This window comes from Hemitrygon akajei, chromosome 4, assembly GCF_048418815.1.
Source record: "Hemitrygon akajei chromosome 4, sHemAka1.3, whole genome shotgun sequence".
Taxonomy (NCBI): domain Eukaryota; kingdom Metazoa; phylum Chordata; class Chondrichthyes; order Myliobatiformes; family Dasyatidae; genus Hemitrygon; species Hemitrygon akajei.
The window spans coordinates 10,722,373-10,746,138 of NC_133127.1; the positions used below are offsets into that span (position 1 = coordinate 10,722,373).

The 23,766-nt window shown below is 43.7% G+C and overlaps 1 protein-coding gene across 2 annotated transcripts in view; it reads right to left on the minus strand.

The window, feature by feature from the left end:
* Positions 1 to 23,766, minus strand: part of LOC140726121 (exocyst complex component 6B-like) — an 835,898-nt gene that overhangs the window by 184,809 nt on the left and 627,323 nt on the right. For both annotated transcript variants that reach the window (XM_073042078.1, XM_073042079.1), the window contains one exon: positions 14,967 to 15,108. In XM_073042078.1, coding sequence (XP_072898179.1) covers positions 14,967 to 15,108 — 142 coding nt within the window. The remainder of the gene's footprint in view (positions 1 to 14,966; positions 15,109 to 23,766) is intronic.

Genomic DNA, 23,766 nt, shown 5'->3' on the forward strand with positions numbered 1-23,766 from the left:
GGACGGCGAGCCTGGACTTCAGCATCGCAATTACTTGCCCATTATCTCACGGCGGTGGAGCAAAGCATGAACTATTTGGGGCAGCACGGCAGCATAGCGATTAGCTCTTTGCTTTAAAGTGCCAGTGAGCCGGGTTCAATTCCCGCTGCTGTCTGAAAGGAGTTTGTACATTCTCTCCGTGACTGCGTGGGTTTCCTCCGGGTGCTCCGGTTTCCTCCCATATTCCCAAGAAATACAGATGATGGGGTTAGTAGGTTAATTAGTCAAATAGGTGTAACTGGGCGATGCAAGCTCGTTGGGCTGGAAGGGCCATGCTCTATCTCAAAATTTTTTTAAAAATTATGTTAATGTGATGATCCTGCCACTGTCTGTAAGGAGTTTGTATGTTATCCCTGTGACTGAAAGGGTTTCCTCCAGTGCTCCAGTTTCCTCCTACAGTCCAAGGACATGGGGGTTAGTATGTTTATGGGTCATTGTAAATTGTCCTGTGATCAGGCTAGGGTTAAATCTGGGGTGGCTGGAATGTCCTGAGATGCCTGTTCTGCATTGTAGCTCAATAAATGAATAAAAGGAAGGACCTGGCATGGGGAATGTAGAACTGGTGTTTACTGCAGGCTGCAGCTGATGAAACCTGGAGCAAAAGAGAGGTGAGTCGCTAGAGGAATTCGGCAGGTCAGGCAGAATCTGCGGAGGGAAATGGACAGTCGGCTTTTTGGGTCTAGACCCCTCACCTGGACGTAGGACGTAGTGCATAGAACAGTACTGTACAGTACAAGCACTTCGGCCCACAATGTTGTGCCGACTTTTTAACCTACTCCAGAATCAATGTAACCCTTCCTGCCCACATACCCTCCATTTTCTTTCATCTGTGTGCTTATCTAAGAGTTCCTTAAACATCGCTGAAGTATCTACGCATCCACCCGCCACTCTATGAAGAAAAACTACGTCTGACACTCCCCTATACTTTCTTTCCAATCACCTTAAAATCATGCTATCTATATTAGCCATTTCCACTCTGGGAAAAAGTGTCAGGCTGCCCACTCTCTGTGCCTCTCAACGTCTTGTGCACCTCTATTGCTACCTTTCATCCTCCTTTGTTCTAAAGAGAAAAGCTCGTTCAGCCACTCCTCATAAGACACGCTCTCAAATCCAGGCAGCATCCTGGTAAATCTCCTCTGCACCCTCTCTAAAGTTCCCACATCCTTTCTATAATGAGCCAACCAGAACTGAATGCACTACTCCTAATGATCGACCTTCCAAGGTGAATCATTTCACACTGCTCTGGGCTGTACTCAGGTTTCCCCTCCTCAGCTAGCTCTGCATCCTGTCAATGTCCTGTTGTAACCTACAGCACCCTTCTACTCTATCCACAGACCCAACTATTATTGAGAAATATACCTGATATAATCATTATATATACCTGAACTATAATCACTATATATTAGCTATTTACTATACTATGTAATCACTTCTAGGTACCGAATATTAATATGTATTATTTTACCAGGCACATTTTGTTATGTGTTGTTTTCACTAGATACTTTGTACTCTCTTAGCTGCATATTATGGCACTTACAGTACACCTGCTTGTTTTGCAACACCATTAGCTGCGATGTATCCCATGTATTACACTCAGCCTTTGTTTAGTACGAGATAACGGTGGCGGACAGGATGCTGCGAGCAGGAATGTACTGTGAGGGAGGTTGTCTGAAAAACATAATCTTGGCCACGAATAAGGCCCCAATGCGAACGGGTGAAAAACAATGGTGACGTACCGCGGGCTAGGCAAAAGCGATTGATTAGTTAATGTATAGATGATATGCAACTAAAAATTGATTGGGTATGCTAATAAAACCGAAATGTAACTGAGATAAGAAATTACTATAAAGAATGCTGTACACCGGAGCTCGGTGGGCTTTCGGTGACAAGTTCATTGATTGCCTCAGCCTTTGTTTGCAAATAAAGGTTTAATTTTCTTGAAGAATTGCCTGTGTCTCCAAGTCATTTCAAGTAACCACGACACTATCCTTGTGTCATTTGCAATGAAAGGCAAACCAGATTGCCTTGATCCTTGTACGTTGTCCGTCGATTTCACTCAGCGGTTTCCAACTTTTTTTATGCCATGGACCCCTACCATTAACTGAGGGGTCAGTTTGGGAACCCCTGCCCTACACAGCTGCTAGCTGTCCCTCGGAGTTCCTCCAGCTGCTCATTCCTCTTCATCAGTCCATGAACGGGTCCATTACGCGAAAGATTTTAAAGGAAACAGAACAAAAACCTGAACACTTCAGGATCTGGAAGTTTGGAATGATGTGGTCTTGGCTGGAGATGTGAAGATAGGTTGAGCAAGCTAGGGCTTTTGTCTTTGGAGCGAGGGAGGATGAAATGCAACTTGTTAGAGGAGTATAAGATGATAGGAGGCAAAGATCAAGTGGACAGCCGTTTTCAGAGGACAGAAATAGCTAATACAAAGGTGCATAATTTTAAGGTGAGTGGAGAAAAGTATAGGGTGGGTGTCAGAGGTAAGTTTTTCTTACACAGGGAGTGGTGGGTGTGTGGAATGTGCTGCCAGAGGTGGTGGTAGAGGCAGATACATTAAACTCTTGGATGCCAACCTTTTGTATGCCATGGACCTCTGCCATTCACCAAGGAACACCGACAAAACTCTCATGGCTGAAGGAGAAATGGAAGGAAGGATTAGACTGATTTTAGAGTAGGTTAAAGGGTCAGCACACCACCAGGGGCTGAGGGTCATATACTGTGCTGTAATGTTCTAAGTTCTGTGCTCTAAATAAAGAGGGCAGAAAAGATTCAGCAGGACAGGAGATATTCCTGGAGAGAGGGACAGAGTTTAATTTTCGAGTTGAGCATCAGTGCTAATGAAAGGAAAATAAAGACTTGCCTTCTTTGCACCTTAAAAAACCTGCGTTTTAGCAATCCAGCATGATTTTACTCTGAGATCTTTGCCGTTTTACCAACTTACACACCACAGGTTCCCACACACACTGTGTGCTAATCACCCATGGAAGCCAGTTTTCGTATCGTCGACTGAGAGAGAAATTGTCTGGGACTTGTGTAGGGATCTGCTTCCATTTTATGGAATGGTTTCATAGTTCTATGTCCATCGAAAAAAACAGGCTCATATTAGGAGGTATAGCGGTTAGCATAACATTGACCGGCGACTAAGGTTCAGTTCCTGCTGCTGTCTGTAAGCAGTTTGTTCATTCTCCCTGGGTCTGCGTATCTCAGAAACTGCTGATCTCCTGGGATTTTCATGCACAACTGTCTCCAGAGTTTACAGAGAATGGTGCAAAACACAAAAGAAACATCCATTGAGCAGCAGTTCTGTGGGTGAAAATAAATTGTTCATGAGAGAGGTCAGGGGAGAATGGCCAAACTGGTTCACATTGACAGGAAGGTGACAGTAACTCAAATAACCACACATTACAACAGTGGTGTGCAGAACATATTACATGTTGAACCTTGAAGTGAATGGGCCACAGCAGCAGAACCACAAACATACACTAGGTAGGAAAAAGGAGGTGGTCCTGAAAATGGACTTCAGGGAGTTAGCAAGGAAGTTGAGAAGCAGGACCTCAAAGGTAGTAATCTACCACGTAACAGTGAGTATAGGAATAGAATGAGGTGGAGGATAAATGTGTGGCTGAGGGATTGGAGCAGGGGGCAGGGATTCAGATTTCTGTATCATTAGGACCTCTTCTGGGGCAGGTGTGACCTGTACTAAAAGGACAGGTTGCACTTGAATCCCAGTGGGGCCAATATCCTGGCGGGGAGGTTTGCTAAGGCTATTGGGGAGAGTTTAAACTAGAATTGCTGGGAGGGTAGGAACTGTACTGAAGTGACAGAGGTTGGCTCACAAATAGAGAAAGTTTAGAGACAGTGAGAAAGGGAGGATGGGCAGATGATAGAGAAGGGACGCACTCAGACTGATGGTTTGAGATGTGTCTATTCTAATGCAAAGAGTATTATGAATAAAGCGGATGAGCTTAGAGCATGGATCAGTACTTGGAGTTACGATGTTGTGGCCGTTACAGAGACTTGGATGGTGCAGAGGCAAGAAGGCTACTTCACGTGCCAGGGTTTAGATGTTTCAGAAAGGACAGGGAGGGAGGCAAAAGAGGTGGGGGCATGGCACTGTTGATCAGCGACAGTGTCACAGCTGCAAAAAAGGAGGAAGTCATGGAGGGGTTGTCTATGGAGTTTCTGTGGGTGGAAGTTAGGAATAGGAAGGGGTCAATAACTCTACTGGGTGTATTTTATAGATCACCCAATAGTAACAGGGATATCGAGGAGCAGATAGGGAGACAGATTCTGGAAGGGAGTAATAATAGCAGGGTTGTTGTGGTGGGAGATTTTAATTTCCCAAATATTGATTGGCATGTCCCTAGAGTGAGGGGTTTAGATGGGGTGGAGTTTGTTAGGTGTGTTCAGGAAAGTTTCTTAACACAATATGTAGATAAGCCTACAAGAGGAGAGACTGTACTTGATTTGGTACTGGGAAATGAACCTGCTCAGGTGTCAGGTCTCTCAGTGGGAGAGCATTTTGGAGATGATGATCACAATTCTATCTCATTTACCATAGCATTGGAGAGGGATGGGAACAGACAAGTTAGGGAAACGTTTAACTGGAGTAAGGGCAAATATGAGGCAGTGGAAAAGTGTGTATGGAACCGGAGGAGATGGCAGAGGTACTTAATGAATACTTTGCTTCAGTATTCACTATGGAAAAGGATCTTGGTGACTTGCAGCAGACTGAAAAGCTTGAGCATGTAGATATTAAGGAAGAGGATGTGCTGGAGCTTTTGAAAAGCATCAAGATGAATAAGTCACCGGAAGCAGACGGGATGTACACCAGGCTACTGTGGGAAGCGAGGGAGGAGATTGCTGAGCCTCTGGTGATGATCTTTGCATCATCAATGAGTATGGGAGAGGTTCCAAAGGATTGGAGGGTTGCAGACGATTCTCCCTTATTCAGGAAAGCAAGTAGAGATAGCCCAGGAAATTATAGACCAGTGAGTCTCACTTCAGTGGTTGGTAAGCTGATGGAGAAGACCCTGAGAGACAAGATTTACGAGCATTTGGAGAGGGATAATATGATTAGGAATAGTCAGCATGGCTTTGTCAAAGGCAGGTCGTGCCTTATCGGTCTGATTGAATCTTTTGAGGATGTGACGAAACACATTGATGAAGGTAGAGCAGCAGATGTAGTGTATATGGATTTCAGCAAGGCACTTGATAAGGTACCCCATGCAAGGCTTATTGAGAAAGTAAGGAGGCATGGGATCCAAGGGGACATTGCTTTGTGGATGCAGAACTGGCTTGCCCACAGAAGGCAAAGAGTGGTTGTAGACAGGTCATATTCTGCATGGAGGTCGGTGACCAGTGGTGTACCTCAGGGATCTGTTCTGGGACCCTTACTCTTTGTGATTTGTATAAATCACCTGGATGAGGAAGTGGAGAGATGGGTTAGTAAATTTACTGATGACACAAAGGTTGGGGGTGTTGTGGATATTGTGGAGGGCTGTCAGAAATTACAGTGGGACATTGATAGGATACAAAACTGGGCTGAGAAGTGGCAGATGGAGTTCAACCCAGGTAAGTGTGAGGTGGCTCATTTTGGTAGGTCAAGAATGATAGCAGAATATAGCATTAATGGTAAGACTCTTGGCAGTGTGGAGGATCAGAGGGATCTTGGGGCCCGAGTCCATAGGACACTCAAAGCTGCTATGCAGGTTGAATCTGTGGTTAAGAAGGCAGATGGTGCATTGGCCTTCATCAATTGTGGGACTGAGTTTAATAGCCAAAGGTAATGTTGCAGCTGTATTGGACCCTGGTCAGACCCCACTTGGAGTACTGTTCTCAGTTCTGGTTGCCTCACTACAGGAAGGACGAGGAAACCATAGAAAGGGTGCAGAGGCAATTTACAAGGATGTTGCCTGGATTGGGGAGCATGCCTTATGAGAATAAGTTGAGTGAACTCAGCCTTTTCTCCTTGGAGTGACAGGATGAGAGGTGACCTGATAAAGGTGTACAAGATAATAAGAGGCATTTATCATGTGGATAGTCAGAGGCTTTTTCCATGGCTGAAATGGCCAGCACGAGAGGGCATAGTTTTAAGGTGCTTGGAAGTAGGTACAGAGGATATGTCAGGGGTAAGTTTTTTATGCAGTGAGTGGTGAGTGTGTGGAATGGGCTGCCAGCAATGGTGGTGGAGGTGGATACGATAGGATCTTTTAAGAGACTCCTGGACAGGTACATGGAACTTACAAAAATAGAGGGCTATGGGTAAGCCTTGGTAGTTCTAAGGTAAGGACATATTTGGCACAGCTTTGTGGGCCGAAGGGCCTGTATTGTGCTGTAGGTTTTCTATGTTTCTACAACAAGGTTAATGCCCTGGAGAGGCCAAGTCAGAGTACAGACATCATTCCAATTGAGAAGTTATGGCTGGGCTTGAGAAGGGCTGTTCACTCATGATCTCCATAAATCTGACAGAGCTTGAGCAGTTTTTAAAACAGGAATGGGGAAAGGTCGCAGTGTCCAGATGTGTAAAGCTGATAGAGACCTATCCACACAGACTCAAGGCTGTAATTGCTGCCAAAGGTGCATCTTCTAAATACTGGCTTGAAGGGAGTGAATACTTATGCAATCAATTATTTTGGGTTTTATATTTGTAATTCATTTAGATGACTTTGTAGAAATATGTCTTCACTTTGACATGAAAGAGTCTTTTTTCTATTGGTCAGTGTCAAAAAATTCAAATTAAATCCACTGTAATTCAATCTTGTAAAACAAGAAAAAATGAAAACTTCCAAAGGTGAATACTTTCTAAAGGCATTGTAGCTAGGGTACTTAAGACTTTTGCACAGTACTGTATTTGTCAACGTGGAGCAGAGAGAAGCTTGTAAATCTGGCAGGAGCAATGGATTTTGGGAATGGCGAGAGCGGAGTGACATGGAACAGGTGTGGGGCAGGTGGCAGAGAAGGAGGCCGGGGTGGAGAGAGGTGGTGCATATGCAGGCACACCCAGTGCTGAGACACCAGGCAAGGTCATTTAGATTCAAACAATTGGTTTATCGATCAATACAGAATGTCTCTCTGGTGATTCCCGTCCCCTCCATTGCCCTTTTCCCAACCATGATTCCCCTCTCCTGGCTCCCTCCCTACTGTCAGTGCACAATACAGACCCATATCAGAATCAGGTTTATCATCACTCACAGATATCATGATTTATTTTTGTGGCAGTGGTGCATATTTACTTGTTGGTGGGGAGGATTGTTCCCGTGACGGAGCTGGCTGAGCTATTTTGGTTAATTTCCTTTCACCAATGCTGAACATTGTCTCCTGTAAAGAAGCCCATTTCATATCCTAGCTATTCAGTTACTTATTTTTATTTCAAGATACAGCACGGAACAGGCCCTGTTGCAATGATGAACTAACCTCCTAACCGGTACGTCTCAGGACTGTGGGAGGAAACCAGAGCACCTGGAAGAGACCCACATATACACGGCGAGGACATACAAACTCCTTACAGCAGATGCTGGAATCGAGCTCTGCACTGTAATAGCATTGTGCTAACTCCTACGCTACCATGGCACCCTATTGTATCACAGGCTCTCAACCCTAATTGTGCGTAAGCGCTGCATAAATATTTTTGATTACACAGCATAAAAATAGTCTAACCCCATATTTTCTGGGCCAAACGGGACTAGCTTCGATGGGCATCTTGGTTGGCTTGGACAAGTAATGGACTATACCTGTGCTGGTCTGCTTTTTGTTCCATGTCTCATTTGCCTGCATTTGATCCATATCCCTCCAATCCTTTCCGATCCATGAACCTGTCCAAGTATCTTTTAAACATCGCATTTGTACCCAACTCTACCACTTTCACTGGCAGCTCTTTCAGATTTCCTGAAATCTGGCTTTAGACTCCTCTACTCATCTGCCTCGTTCACCACAGGAAAAACTGTCCCAGCCTACCCCAACTGATTGGGTATATTTAAAACGAGGCTTGATAAGTTTTTGCTTGGTCAGGGCATCAAAGGTTATGGGGAGAAAGCAGTAAAATGGGGTTGAGAGGGAAATTAAATCAGCCATAATGAAATGGCAGAGCAGACTCAATGGGCTAAATGGCCTCATCCTACTCCTATGTCTAATGGTCTTAAGGTCTCTTTCCAGTCCCTGCAACACCCTTATGAATCTTTCTGCAGCCCCTCAAGCCTATGATTCCTCCTGCTACACTGCTCACTGTTAATGTATATGATAGTGGGTCATATTCAAGATCCAGTTTATTGTCATCTGACCATACATAACTACAACCAATGAAATGACGTTCCTCCAGATCATGCACAAAACATATATCACACACAGCACAGAAAACAAAATATTACCACAGGTAAACAGTAAACAGCTCGCTGTCCTATTGACAAGACCTCAATGGCTGCAGGATATTAGTCCCAGCAAGACTTTATCACTGGCTGCACAAATATTCTCCAATAATCTGCACTCCAGAAAGAATCAGAATCAGGTTTATTATCACTGACACTTTGTCTTGGCTGAGCTTAGTACAGGCTCTTTGCTGAAAAGTGTACAAGAGACATTCAGAAAGATGATCTCGCAAGTGCGGATGAGAGTGAAGTATGGAACCTCAGTGAAGGACAAGCAGAAAATCGGCACAGAGGATATATCGTACATACAGAAAAGTGCCAGAGAAACAGCCAGAAACATCATGAAAGATCCCACCCTCCCTGCTTGTCCCATTATGGTGGAGACTGCATAGCATCCATACTAGGACCACCAGACTCAAAAACAGCTCCACCCACTAACCCACCCCTCCACACCCCACCACCACTTATCACTTCCTGTCACAGTCACCCTATGTACAGGCACTCCTGTGCCTAGCTTAATTCTATGGATGTTCAATAAATGTATATAAGCTATTTTATGTAATCATATTTACTGTGTTTTTATTATTATTGTGTTTTATTTTGGTACTGCATCAGATGTGGATAACAACAACTATTTTATTCTCCTTTACACTTGAACACTGGAAATGACATTAAACAATCTTGAATCTTAAATCTTTATGGACATACAATTAACGTATATAAGTTATCGTGTGCATTTATATTTATTGTGCTTTCTTATTTATGTGCTCTTTATCATATTGTGTTGCTTTTTATGATGTAACCCCAAGTAACAATTATTTTGTTTTTCCTTTTCACTTGCATCCTGGAAATGACATTGAACAACCTTGAATCTTGAATGTTGAAATCCTGGTACTGGTGTCCTCACTGCATGACACCACTCAAGCACCAGGTCCCCCTTCGCCGTCTCTCCCTGAGGCTAAGGAAAACTGAGGCACATGTAGCGGATATAGCAAACACCTCACAGCTCAGATATTGCAAACGTAAGACACTCAATGAATTTTGACTACATTACTATATTAGTATAATTGATTAAGATCCAGGACGAGACCCCAAGCTCACACCTCATCCCCCTTTATTACAACATTTACGCTTATTTAGTAAGCTGTGTTGGCTAAACGCCAGCACACTTAAGTTCTGTTCCACTAATCACTGCCTTCCTCTTTATTGAGCCGTTAATTTGCTTTTATTATATGTGGCTGAAGGGGGACCTGGACATTTTTATAGGAGTATGTTGGGCCTGATAAGTCTGCGTGGTACCTTGTAAACTCCGGCTGGGACTTTATTATCCAGCATGTGGCTTTTCCGTTCAGTATTGTGGAGGAGAAAAAAGCATCTGCTCCAAAGTTGGGGGAAAAACTTCTGAATCTGAATCAGGTTTATTATCTCTGACAAATGCCGTGAAATTTGTTGTTTTCCAGCAGCAGTACAGTGCAATACACAAAATATATTATAGATTATATTAAGAAATATACAGTATATATATATAATATATATATATATATATATATATATATATATATATATATATATATATATATATATACAACTCGGAGTCCTGCCATGTGCAGAAGTTCGCTGATGACACGGCCATAGTGGGGGTGTGTCAGGAATGGACAGGAGGAGGAGTATAGGAAACTGATACAGGACTTTGTGATATGGTGCAACTCAAACTACCTGCGTCTCAATATCACCAAGACCAAGGAGATGGTGGTGGACTTTAGGAGATCTAGGCCTCATATGGAGCCAGTGATCATTAATGGAGAATGTGTGGAGCAGGTTAAGACCTACAAGTATCTGGGAGTACAGTTAGACGAGAAGCTAGACTGGACTGCCAACACAGATGCCTTGTGCAGGAAGGCACAGAGTCGACTGTACTTCCTAAGAAGGTTGGCGTCATTCAATGTCTGTAGTGAGATGCTGAAGATGTTCTATAGGTCAGTTGTGGAGAGCGCCCTCTTCTTTGTGGTGGCGTGTTGGGGAGGAAGCATTAAGAAGAGGGACGCCTCACGTCTTAATAAGCTGGTAAGGAAGGCGGGCTCTGTCGTGGGCAAAGTACTGGAGAGTTTAACATCGGTAGCTGAGCGAAGGGCGCTGAGTAGGATAACTATGGATAATTATGGATAACTCTGAACATCCTCTACATAGCACCATCCAGAGACAGAGAAGCAGTTTCAGCGACAGGTTACTATCGATGCAATGCTCCTCAGACAGGATGAAGAGGTCAATACTCCCCAATGCCATTAGGCTTTACAATTCTACCGCCAGGACTTAAGAACTTTTTAAAAGCTATTATTAATGCTTTTTGAGATAGTGATTTAGATGCATATCATATTTTTTTTTACTGAGTTAAGTATTGTATGTAATTAGTTTTGCTACAACAAGTGTATGGGACATTGGAAAAAAGTTGAATTTCCCCATGGGGATGAATAAAGTATCTATCTATCTATCTATCTATCTATATATTTATGTGTGCATATATATCTGTGTGTACTGTATATTTCTTAATATAATATAATCTATAATATATTTTGTGTATTACACTGTACTGCTGCAATACATATATATCTATGTAGTGTATGTGTAAAATATATTTACACACACACTGCATACACAATGGCCACTTTATTAGATACACCTGTACACCGGCTCATTAATGCAAATCATGTGGCAGCAGCCAAATGCATAAGAGCATACAGACATGGTCAAGAGGTTCAGTTGCTGTGCAGAACTAAGATCAGAATGGGGAAGAAACGTGATCTAAGTGACGTCATGGACTGGTTGTTGGTGCCAATTGGGGTGGTTTGAGGATGGTGTAAAAAAACAGAAAAACACCCAGTGAGCGACAGTTCTGTGGGTGAAAACACCTTGTTAATGAGAGGTCAGAGGAGAATGGCCAGACTGGTTCAAGCTGACAGGAAGGCGACAGTAACTCAAATAACCACACGTTACAACAGTGGTGTGCAGAAGAGCATCTCTGAACATGCAACCTTGAAGTGGATAGGCGACTGGTGGGGGGGGGGGGGGGACCTAATAAAGCAGCCGCTGGGTGGGGGGGGGGGGGGGGGGGGGTGTGTGTGTGTGTGTGTGTGTGTGTGTGTGTGTGTGTGTGTGTGTGTGTGTGTGTGTGTGTGTGTGTGTGTGTGTGTGTGTGTGTGTGTGTGTGTGTGTGTGTGTGTGATTAAATAAGTAGTGCAATAAGAGAGGAAAATAGTGAGGTGGTGTTTATGGGTTCATGAACCATTCAGAAATCTGATGGCAGAGGGTAAGAAGCTGTTCTTAAAACTTTTGAGTGTGTGCCTTCAGATTCCTGTACCTCCTTCTTGGTGGTAGTAATGAGATGAGGCTTGTTCTGGATGGTGAGGATCCTTTATGATGGATGCTCTCTTTTTGAGGCATTGCCGTTTGAAGATGTCCTCGATGGTGCTATGGGGTGTAATGGCCATCAGGGAGCTGACTGATTTTATACCCCTCTGCAGATATATATAATCCTGTGCAGTGGCCCCCTCCATACTAGACAGTGATGCTCTCCATGGTACATCTGTAGTCTTTCGTGACATACCAAATCGCCTCAAATTCCTAATGAAGATCTTCAGAGATGTCAACACTGAGGAACCTGAAGCTGCTCACCCTTTCCACTGTAGATTCCTCGGTAAGGAGGAATTCAACAGGTCTGGCAGCATCTTACTTCCTACTGGCTGTTACATCGCTGGCGTTTAGAGCAGCAGTGAATGTCCTCTATTTCTGGCGGTGTTCAGGGCTTCCTTCATCGTCTCAGTAGCTTTCTCGGTTTCACTCCTGTCAGCCATGCAAGTCCCGGGTGGAGACTCAGGAATACCATCACACTCAGAGGCAGAACGATTCTTTATTGCTGTTTCCGTAATAATTTTGTTTTACCAGTCAGGGTTGTCAGACCTGAGCTGGACCCCTGAATCTATAGGTCTGGTGAAACACTCTGAGTGTAGCCTGCACCATTTAACCTATGACCTTACCAAGAGCCAAAGTATAAAGCCCTGGCTCCAGCCAACACAGCTCTTCGGATCATTGGGCCACACAAACCTCTAAACTTAACAACAAGGTTGTGGTCCTCTTGGAGGCTGGCAGCATCTATGGAGAGGAATAAACAACTGAGGGCCTCACCTACCAATTGTCAGTTCCTCCTCCCACCTTTTTATTCTGGCTCTTCCCCCTGTCTTTCCAGTCCTGATGAAGAGACACAGCCCGAAATGTCATCTGTTTATTCCCCTCCATAGATGCTGCCTGACTTACTGACTTTCTTCAATATTTCGTATGGGAGGTTGAGGATTTTTGTGTCATATACTGAGTGGTTAGGTAACACACCAAGCAGCCATGTAGCATAGCAGCTAGCGTTATGCTTTACAGCGCCATCAATCAGGGGTAAATTCCCACCGCTATCTGTAAAGAGTTATTTATATTATTTTTATTTAGAGATACAGCGTAGAACAGGCCCCACTGGCCCAATCAGCCGCACCATGAAGCAACCCACCTACTTAACCCTAGCCCAATCACAAGACAATTTACAGTGGCCATTTAATCTACTAACTGGTACATCCTTGGACTCTGGGAGAAAACTGAAGCATTGGAAGGGAACCCACACGGTCACGGGGAAAACATACAAGCTCCTTGCAGACGGCACCAGAATTGAACTCCAAACTCCAGAAGACCCAAGCTGTAGTAGCGTCACGTTAACAGCCACCCTACCATGGATGTTCTCCCTGTGCCAGCTGTCCTCCCATATTCCAAAAATGTACAGGGTAGTAAAGGTTAGTAGGTTGCAGGTTTGCTATGTGGGCACTGGATGTGTGGTGACAATTGCAGGCTGCCACCAGCACATTCTTGGACTGTGTTGGTCGTTGACACAAGCAATGCATTTCTCTGTACATTTCGATGTTTCGATTTACATGCAACAAATAAATTTAAGCTTTAATCGCCTTGCCCCTGCACTGGCTGCATACCCTTACAATCCATCATTTTGCAAACATTTTCAAGCATCACTCTACTCTTTCAGAAGGAAGGGAGGCAAAAACTGGAGATTATCGCCCAGTTAACCTGACTTCAGTAGTTCGGATGATATTGGAGTCTATTATCAAGGATGAGGTTTTGGAGTACTTAGAGGCATTTGATAAAGTAGGCCAAAGTCAGCATGGTTTCTTTAAGGGGAGATCTTGCCTGACAAATCTATTGGAAATATTTAATGAAATAACAGACAAAATAGAGTAACGAGAGTCAGTGGATGGTATTTACTTGGATTTTCAGAAGGCCTTTGACAAAGTGCCGCATGCAAAGATACTAGCATGAATAGAAGATTGGATAACTGGCAGGAGGGTCGTCCACAGTTCATTCACTGACATCGGTATGTTGTTAACATCTTATGCCTGCTCTGACTTCATATCCTACTCAGTATCAATCACAGTTTTTGCGATTATTTTCACTTGACTCCCATCAGTCGCCTTCTTGTGGTTGCAACTCTGGACTTCCGAAGTCCCATATGTAAAGACGCATGTGCTTTCCAGAATTTCATTTGCTTGCTCCGTCCGCACTCCCACCCGCGTCGGACATCCCCTGCAGCTGTGAAACTCCCAAAACTCTGCACCTCGACCTCCGAAGCGCTAGCCCTTCAATCTCACTATGTCAAGAGACACATTAAAATCTATCTCTGGCCGACCTTTGCGATTCCCTGTTTCAGTATGGTGGCTCGGTCAAGTTTTTTTTTCCGCTAACTCTCCTCGGTACACAGAACAGTGAAGCACAGGAACAGGCCTTTCAGTTCAGAGTGACCATACCGATCACAATGCTGAAACATAGCACCTTGGTTCTTCTTTTCACTGCATTTAGTGTACTGCTGTACAAACATATAACCATATATAACAATTACAGCACGGAAACCGGCCATCTTGGCCCTTCTAGTCCGTGCCGAACGCTTACTCTCACCTAGTCCCACCGACCTGCACTCAGCCCATAACCCTCCATTCCTTTCCTGTCCATATAAATATCCAATTTTTTTTTAAATGACAATATTGAACCTGCCTCTACCACTTCTACTGGAAGCTCGTTCAACACAGCTACCGCTCTCTGAGTAAAGAAGTTCCCCCTCATGTTACCCCTAAACTTTTGTCCCTTAACTCTCAACTCATGTCCTCTTGTTTGGATCTCCCCTACTCTCAATGGAAAAAGCCTATCCACGTCAACTCTATCTATCCCCCTCATAATTTTAAATACCTCTATCAAGTCCCCCCTCAACCTTCTACGCTCCAAAGAATAAAGACCTAACTTGTTCAACCTCTCTTTGTAACTTAGGTGCTGAAACCCAGGTAACATTCTAGTAAATCTCCTCTGTACTCTCTCTATTTTGTTGATATCTTTCCTATAATTTAGTGACCAGAATTATAAAATATGTGTAACTCAGGTAACATAAGAAAATATGTGTAAGTTATTCTTGAAGCACTGGCTTGAGAACATTGAGAATAAGAAAAGGAATGGGATATTCCTCTGACGACTTACGCTCACACTCTTTGACGTCCATGTTGAACTGTTTCAGAGCCCCCATGGTGATCTGTTTGACCTCGTTATCGAGCAGCAGCTGGAGCAGGGATGTGGAGAGGTGCTTACAGGCCGACATGCAGGCTGTCTGAGCCACTTTGCCCTGGAAACAAGACGAGCATAGACATCAGCCATCAGCAAGATCCAGTGTATAGAAAGTCTTCACATGTAACCCATCCCCCCTTTGTCCCTTCCTCTCTCCTGACCTACCCAAGTCCTCACACACATCCACTCCATTCCAAACCACCCACATTCCAAAACCCCTATTGGAATCATAGAGCAAGAAAACAGGCCGTTCAGCCCATCTAATCATACCAAGCTGGTACTCTGGCTAGTCCCATCTGGACCATAGCCCTCCATACCCCTCCCATCCATGTAATAATATTGCAATGTTTAAAGTGAGATTTGGATAAGTACATGGAGAGGAGGGGTTTGAAGGATTTAGTCCAGATGGAGGTGATGGAACTAATCAGAATAAGAGTTGGGCATGGATTAGATAAATCTAAGTGACTGTTTCTGTGGTAAGTGCTCTAAGACTCTATTCTACATTTTGATAATGGTTTCCCTTGTAGGGCCTCAATAAATTGCATGTTGCGTATTTAGATGGAGACATAACAAAAGATTTTTACTCCTCATGTATACGAAGGATGTAAGTAATTAAGTCAATTCAATTCAATTGTTTGGAATGAAATTAGTTGCTTAGTGTCTCCAGGCTGGGTGTGTCTGCACCCACACCACACCCCGCTCCTGGGACTCCTCTGTCACCTGATCCCCAGCACTTCACCCTCAACATTCCCAACATTCTTTGCCAGATTTACACACTCGCTCTAAGCTCCACATTAACAAATACATCATCACCATCATGTGCTATGACATATAAGGTGGGCGATCTTGGTCTGTGACCATGTTTATTCCAGGCAAATGTTTCTACAGAAGAGGTTTGCCATCTCCTTCCGCTGGGCAGTGTCTTTACAAGACAGGTAGCCCCAGCCATTATCAATACTCTTCAGAGATTGTCTGCCTGGCGTCAGTGGTTGCATATCCAGGACTTGTGATATGTACCAGCTGCTCATACGACCATCCACCACCTGCTCCCGTGGCTTCACGTGACCCTGATTGGGGGGCTAAGCAGATGCCACACCTTGCCCAAAGGTGACCTGCAGGCTAGTGGAGGGAAGGAGCACCTTACACCTCCTTTGGTAGAGACGTAAATTCACCGCTCCAGCCCATCAGTACTGGCAAATGTCTGCACAGTACTGTACCTCATTACACTGTTGTAATTAAGTGATCTGTATGAATTGCATGCAGAACAAAGTTTTCACTGTACTTCAGTACAAATGACAATAATAAACGTAGTTACTAGTTTCCCAAGTCTACTTGTGGCATCTTCGCAAAATACTTACCGATCTCCTTGTAAACCAGAATTTGATTTAATATCATTGATATATCGTGAATTTTGTTGCAATACATGAAAACCCCTTTTTCCCCTCTGCCATCAGATCTCTGAATGGACATTGTACCCATGAACACTACCTCACTACGTTTTTGTATTTAGTTAACTTACTGGAGAGTTTAACATCGGTAGCTGAGCGAAGGGCGCTGAGTAGGCTACGGTCAATTATGGAAAACTCTGAACATCCTCTACATAGCACCATCCAGAGACAGAGAAGCAGTTTCAGCGACAGGTTACTATCGATGCAATGCTCCTCAGACAGGATGAAGAGGTCAATACTCCCCAATGCCATTAGGCTTTACAATTCAACCGCCAGGACTTAAGAACTTTTTAAAAGCTATTATTAATGCTTTTTGAGATAGTGATTTAGATGCATATCATATTTTTTACTGAGTTAAGTATTGTATGTAATTAGTTTTGCTACAACAAGTGTATGGGACATTGGAAAAAAAGTTGAATTTCCCCATGGGGATGAATAAAGTATCTATCTATCTATCTAACTTTTTAATATATATCGATATTATTGTAATTCACAGTTTTATTATTATGTGTTGTAATGTACTGCTGTCACATAACAACAAATTTCATGACACATGCTGGTGATATTAAACCTGATTCTGATTCTCAGCTGCATCTATGGAGAGGAATAAACAGTTGGCTTTTCAGATCGAGACCCTGCATCAGGACAAGAAAGGATAGAAGAAAAAGCCAGAATAAGAAGGTGGGGGGGGGGTGGAGGGACTGGAAGATGGCAGGTGATAGGGGAGACCAGGTGAGGGGTGGACAGAGTGGGGGATGAGGTAAGAAGCTGCGAGGGGAAAGGTGGAAGAGGTCAAGGACTGAAGACGAAACTATCTATAGGAAAGAAGAGCGGGCCATAGGAGAAAGGGAAACACTTCCAGGTGAGGCAACGGTTCACCTGCAAATCTGCTGGGGTCGTCTACTGTGACTGAGCATCATGCGACCTGATGCAGCCTCCTCTACATTAGTGTAACCCGTTGTAAATTGCGCGAACACTTCATCAAGCATCTCCTGTTCGATCTGCCAAAAGTGGAACTTCCCAGTGACCAAATATTTTAATTCCCATTCTGGTTCCAACATGTTGGTCCATGGCTTCCTGGGGATGAGGCTATCTTCAGGGTTAAGGAGAAACATCTTATATACTGTCTGGGTAGCCTCCAACCTCATGACATGGATATCAATTTCTTTTTCTGGTAAAAATATTTTTCATCCCCCCTCTGCTCTTCTTCTATTCTTCTGTCTGGCCTCTTACTTCTTCTTATCTTCTTTTCACCTTTCCCTGGGTTCCGTCCTCCATCCCTTTCTCCCATGGTCCACTCCTCTCCTATCAGCTTCCTTTCTCTCCAGCCCTTTATCTTTTCCACCCACTTGACCTCACCTATCACCTTCCAGCTAGCCTCCTTCCCCTCCCCCATTTTTATTATGGCATCTTCCACCTACTTTCCAGTCCTGAAGAAGGGTCTCAGCCCAAAACATTGACTGTTTATTCATTTCCATAAATGCTGCCTGACCTGCTGAGTTCCTCCAGCACTCTGTGTGTGTTGCAGAGGGAGGTAAAATTTGTTGTTTACAGCAGTACAGTGTAAGACATAAAAATTACTCTAAGTTACAGAATGAATAAATAGTGCAGAAGATAGAAACTCAAGAGATTCTGCAGGTGCTGGAAATCCAGAGTAAGATACACACAATGCTGGAGGAACTCAGGAGGTCTGGCGGTGTCTATGGAGAGGAATAAACACTCAACATTTCCAACCTTGATGAAAGGTCTTGGCGACTGTTTATTACTTTCCAAAGATACTGCCTGATCTGCCGAGTTCCTCCAGCGTTTTGTGCAGAAGACATCTATCTTTTCTCAGTTACCTCCTCAAAACACTCAATCAGATTTGTGAGTCGTGATCTCCCCTGCACAAAGTCCTCCCCACATGAATGCCCACAGTTGATAAGCTATCCATGGTATTCACGGGAGCAGCCTAATCAGTCACTGTCATTCGGTTGTCCGATCACTGACAGCCATCACAGTGGGGTGCCCCCGTATGAAGTGTCCTCATTAACGTCCCACCACTGTGCATCCTCAGGTCATCCTACTTGTCTTCTGTTCAGTTAGCCCCCAGCACTTGGCCCACACTCATTTACACAAGGGTTGGTAAATAAATTTACAAGGATTTTGATTAGACTTAAGAACCTGAGTTATAGGGAAAGGTGTAATGGCAGGGACTTGTCCTCTCTGGAGCATAGGAGAATATATCAGAATCAGAATCAGCTTAAATATCACTTTGTGGCAGCACAGAAAGAAAAAGAAACCGTGAATTAAAGTAAATATATATATATATATATATATATATATACTAAATAGTTAAATTAAATAAGTCCTGCAAAATTATAAAAATGTAGTGAGGTAGTGTTCATGGGTTCAATGTTCATTTAGAAATTGGAAGGCAGAGGGGAAGAAGCTGTTCCTGAATCATTGAGTGTGTGCCTTCAGGCTTCTGTACTTACTTTCTGATTGTAGCAATGTCCTGGGTGACAGGGGTCCTCAGTGACAGATGACAGCTTTCTGAGGCACCACTCAATGAAGATGTCCTGGTTACTATGGAGGACAGTGTCCATGATGGAGCTGACTAACTTTACAACTCTCTGCAGCTTGCTTCGATCCTGTGCGGTAGCTGCACACCCCCCCACCACCAGACGGTCATCACAATGGGGTGAATGGGAGGAGATTCGATAGATGTATACAAAGTTTTGAGGGTATTTATAGGGTAAATGCAAACAGGCTTTTTCCATTGGGTGAGACTAGAACTAGAGGTCATAGGTTAAGGGTGAAAGGTGAAATTTTGAGGGGACCATGAAGGGTTTCACTCCGAGGGTGGTGTAAGAGTAAAATGAGCTACCAGTGGAAGTACATTTAAGATAAGTTTGGATAAGTACACGGATGGGAGGAGTATGGAGGGCTATGGTCCTGATGCAGGTTGATGGGACTAGGCAGAGTAATAGTTTGGCATGGACTAGATGGGCTGCAGAGCCTGTTTCTGTGCTGTAGTACTCTATGACTCTAAATGTGGTTTATTCAGCCTTGCCCACTTCCTGGATAAAGTAGAACATGATCTCCACATTAATCTATTTTTTGCTGGGATCAGTGAGTGGAATGTAATTGTCCAAGTGCTGTTGAACCAGGCATTAACCACACAAGGAGACTTAACCAGGATTTCCACTGGTACAAAAAGGCTGTTGAAAATTGGAAAACAAAACTGCGGATGCTGGAAACTTGAAGTAAAAATAGAAATTGTTGGAAGCACTCAGTGTGGAAAGAGAAACAGAATTAATATTTCAAGGAACCTTCACTTGAATATCCTGAGAAAGTGTCTCAGATCTGAGTCATTAACTATTTCTCTCTCCAAGGTGCTGCTGAGTGCTTCAGAGTCTTAGAGCACTACAGCTTAGAAACTGGCCCTTCAGCCCATCTACTCCATTCTGCCTAGTTCCCATTGACCTACACCTGGGCCATATTTCTCCATACCCCTCCCATCCACGTACCCATACAAACTTCTCTTAACTATTGCAATCAAACCCACATCCACCACTTCCACTGAGAGCTTGTTCCACCCTCTGAGTGAAGAAGTTTTAAGATCATACCAGAAGACATAAGTTCCCCTTAAATGTTTCACCTTTCACCCTGAACCTATGACCTCTAGTTTTTACCCAACCTCAGTGGAAAAAGCCTGGCTACATTTACCCTATCTATGATTAACCGAGAAAACTTTGAGAGAGTGAAGAGCACGAAGTTTCTTAGAGTGCACATAACAGATGATCTAACTTGGTCCCACAATACCTCTTCACTAGTCAAGGAGGCATAACAGCATCTGCACTTTCTAAAGAGATTGAAGTGTGCAAGTCTCCCTGCCCCCTTTCTAACATTCTACAGAAGCATTATCAAGATTGTCCTGTCTGACTGCTACATTGTGTGGTACGGAAGCTGCAAGGCATCAGACCACAAGATGCTACAGAGGACAATAAAAAACATCAAAAGTATCACTGGGGTCGCTCTCCTTGCAATTTGTGACATTTACCAGGAGCTTCGGAATCAGGTTTAATATCACTGACTTATGCAGTGGAATTTGATAACTTAGTGGCAGCAGTACATTATCAGCAAAACATGATAACATAGAAAATAAATAAATCAATCAATCAATAAATTACAGTAAGTAAATATATCCATATCAAATTGTTAAATTAAAAATAATGCAAAAACAGATATAATAAAAAAGAGAAGTAGTGCGTTCATGGGTTCAATGTCTATTTAGGAATCAGATGGCAGAGGGGAATAAGCTGTTCCTTAATCCTTGAGTGAGGACCTTCAAGCTTCTGTACCTTCTTCCTGACAGTAATAATGAGAAGAGGGCATTTCCTGGGTGATGGGGGGTCCTTAACACTAGACATCACCTTTCTGAGACACCGCTCCTTGAAGATATCTTGGATACTATGGAGGCTAGTACCCGTGATGGAGCAGACTAATTTTACAGCTTTGTAGATGAAGGGCCTTACCACTCATCGCACAATTTGTTTGACTAACTACCGTCAGGAAGGAGGTATAACAGCATCAGAACTAGGACTGTCAGACTGGATAACAGCTTCTTGTATCAGGCTATGAGACTAATGAATGACTAATGAATACCCTGTCATCACTGAGGTCTCGTCACTAGGACAGCGAGCTGCTTACTGTACTGTTTACTGTTTACCTGTGCTGCGCTTTAATACAGGAATTTTGAATTATATTTTATTAATTATTTATAGAATAATACTTTGTTTTATATGCTGTATGTGATGTATGCTGTGTGGGTGCACCATGGTCTAGAGCAGCATTGTTTTCTTTATTTGCATGTATGTACAGTCAGATGACAAAAAATTTGAACTTGACCTTCATGATTTTGTATACCTCTATCAAATCTCCCCTTATTCTCGTATGTTCCAGGGAATAAAGTCCTAGGTATTTTCTGGTTTTGAAATGTAAAGTGACTACCTGCCCTGATGGTGAAGCACCACAATTCCTGTTCTCAACATTATTTATTACTTAGTTATCAATTATTATGATTATATTTCTTTTTGCATTTGCACTATTTTTTTCTGCACTTTGGCTGGTTGTCTATCTTTGTGTGTAGTTTTTCATTGATTCTATTAGGTTTCTTGGTATTTACTGAGAATATCTACATAAAAATGTCCTTTGGTATGCATTAACCTTGAACTTTGAACTGATACAGTATTGTGGTTAAGTACCAATCCAGGTGTTACGGTCATGCCGGAGATGGGAAAAGGTTTTAGCAGAGTTGGGAAAAGCCTTTAGTTTGATTAGGTTGATATAGTTTTGTGAGTCTGCCAATCTCTGGCATCTGGTCCAAACCTTGCCAGAGAACAATGATTCCACAGGAGACATCTTCCAGATAACAGAACTTCCCAATTATTTCACTCTTTCTTTTTCTGCCTTCTGCTTGTTATTTTTGTCTTGTTTGTGTTACGGAATCTTTTGCAGCCTGTGGTGTACAGTTTGAAACCGGACTGAAGGATCCAGCACTTGCTGTGTCCGGAGAGCTGCCTCATGGAGATTAGAGATATGGGGGCCAAAAAGGTCCGAGAACACAAGGTGACTCGTGGAAAAGACCAGAGATGAGTCACGAGGTCATGAATGACTCCATCTCGAAGCAGCAAGGAAGACTGAAGCACCAAGGTGAATGCAGAGGGAGTCAGTGATGGCTAGGCACGAAACGGTTGGCAGCTGGATCAGCGTGTTGGGCTCGGGTCAGCATTCAGACTCAGTTTGGTGTGTTCAGCCCCGTATGGGTGGTGCTCGGCCTGGATCAGCGTGTTGGGCTCGGGTCAGCATTCAGACTCAGTTTGGTGTGTTCAGCCCCGTATGGGTGGCGTTCGGCCTGGATCAGCGTGTTGGGCTCGGGTCAGCATTCAGACTCAGTTCGGTGTGTTCAGCCCCGTATGGGTGGCGTTCGGCCTGGATCAGCGTGTTGGGCTCGGGTCAGCATTCAGACTCAGTTCGGTGTGTTCAGCCCCGTATGGGTGGCGTTCGGCCTGGATCAGCGTGTTGGGCTCGGGTCAGCATTCAGACTCAGTTCGGTGTGTTCAGCCCCGTATGGGTGGCGTTCAGCCTGGATCAGCGTGTTGGGCTCGGGTCAGCATTCAGACTCAGTTCGGTGTATTCAGCCCCGTATGGGTGGCGTTCGGCCTGGATCAGCATGTTCAGCCTCAGAAGGGCAGTGTTTGGCCCTGGAACAGGGATGTTAGGACCCAGGTCGGTGGAAGGACTGAGCTCATGCAGTGAAAAGATGTTTCCCATATTCTGAGATTTATGTGATTATTGGACTGGTTTCCTTCAGTTTTTTGATGTTTTCTTTCTTATGGTCAATTAGTGGGTGGGTGACCTGATCATCTTTCATGTATGGGGGGTGGGGATTTGGTACTACTGTTGCTGTTCCTTTCTGCGAGTGAGGGGGTCGAGGATTGTTGCTGTGGGCAAGGGGAGGATTATGGGGTCTGCAAGGTTTGTTCCTTTTCTTTTTAATGCCGGTTGGGGAAGGAGTTGATGTCTTTTCTTTCATGCACACCCATGGTCTTGCTGTATTTAATGGCTCTCTGGAGCAGACAAACATCAGAGTTGTATTCTACATGCATAATTTGAAAATAAAATGAGCCTTTGAACCTTTTAATCCTCAGAATCAAAATCAGGTTTATTATCACTGATACATGTCAAGTAAATTGTTGTTTGCCAGCAGCAGAATAGTGCAACACATGAAATTGAGCAACTATAACTCATAAGAAATATAAAAAATATAAATAATTAGGGCAAAAAGAGAGCAAAATAGTGAGGTAGTGTTCATGGGTTCGTGGACTAATCAGAAATCTGATGACCGAGGGGAAGAAGCTGTTCCTAAAATGTTGAGTTTTTCTTCAGGCTCCTGTTCCTCCTCTCTGATGAAAGTAATGAGAAGTGTGTGCTGTTTGGTGAGGGTCCTTCATGCTGGTTGCTGACTTCTTCAGCCATTGCCTCTTGAAGATGTCCTCGGCAATGGGGAGGCTAGTGCCCATGATGAAGCTGGCTGAGTTTACAACCCTCTGCAGCTTTTTCAGATCATGTGCATCAGCGCCCCCATACCAGATGGTCAAATGGTCGTGGCAGAGTGGGACAAAGGAACAGGGTTCGGTTGATTTAATCCTGTGAGCCTGTACCAAGTTTAATATCACAGCCAATCTCTGGCCTAATCCTCTATGTACCCCTCCATATTTCTT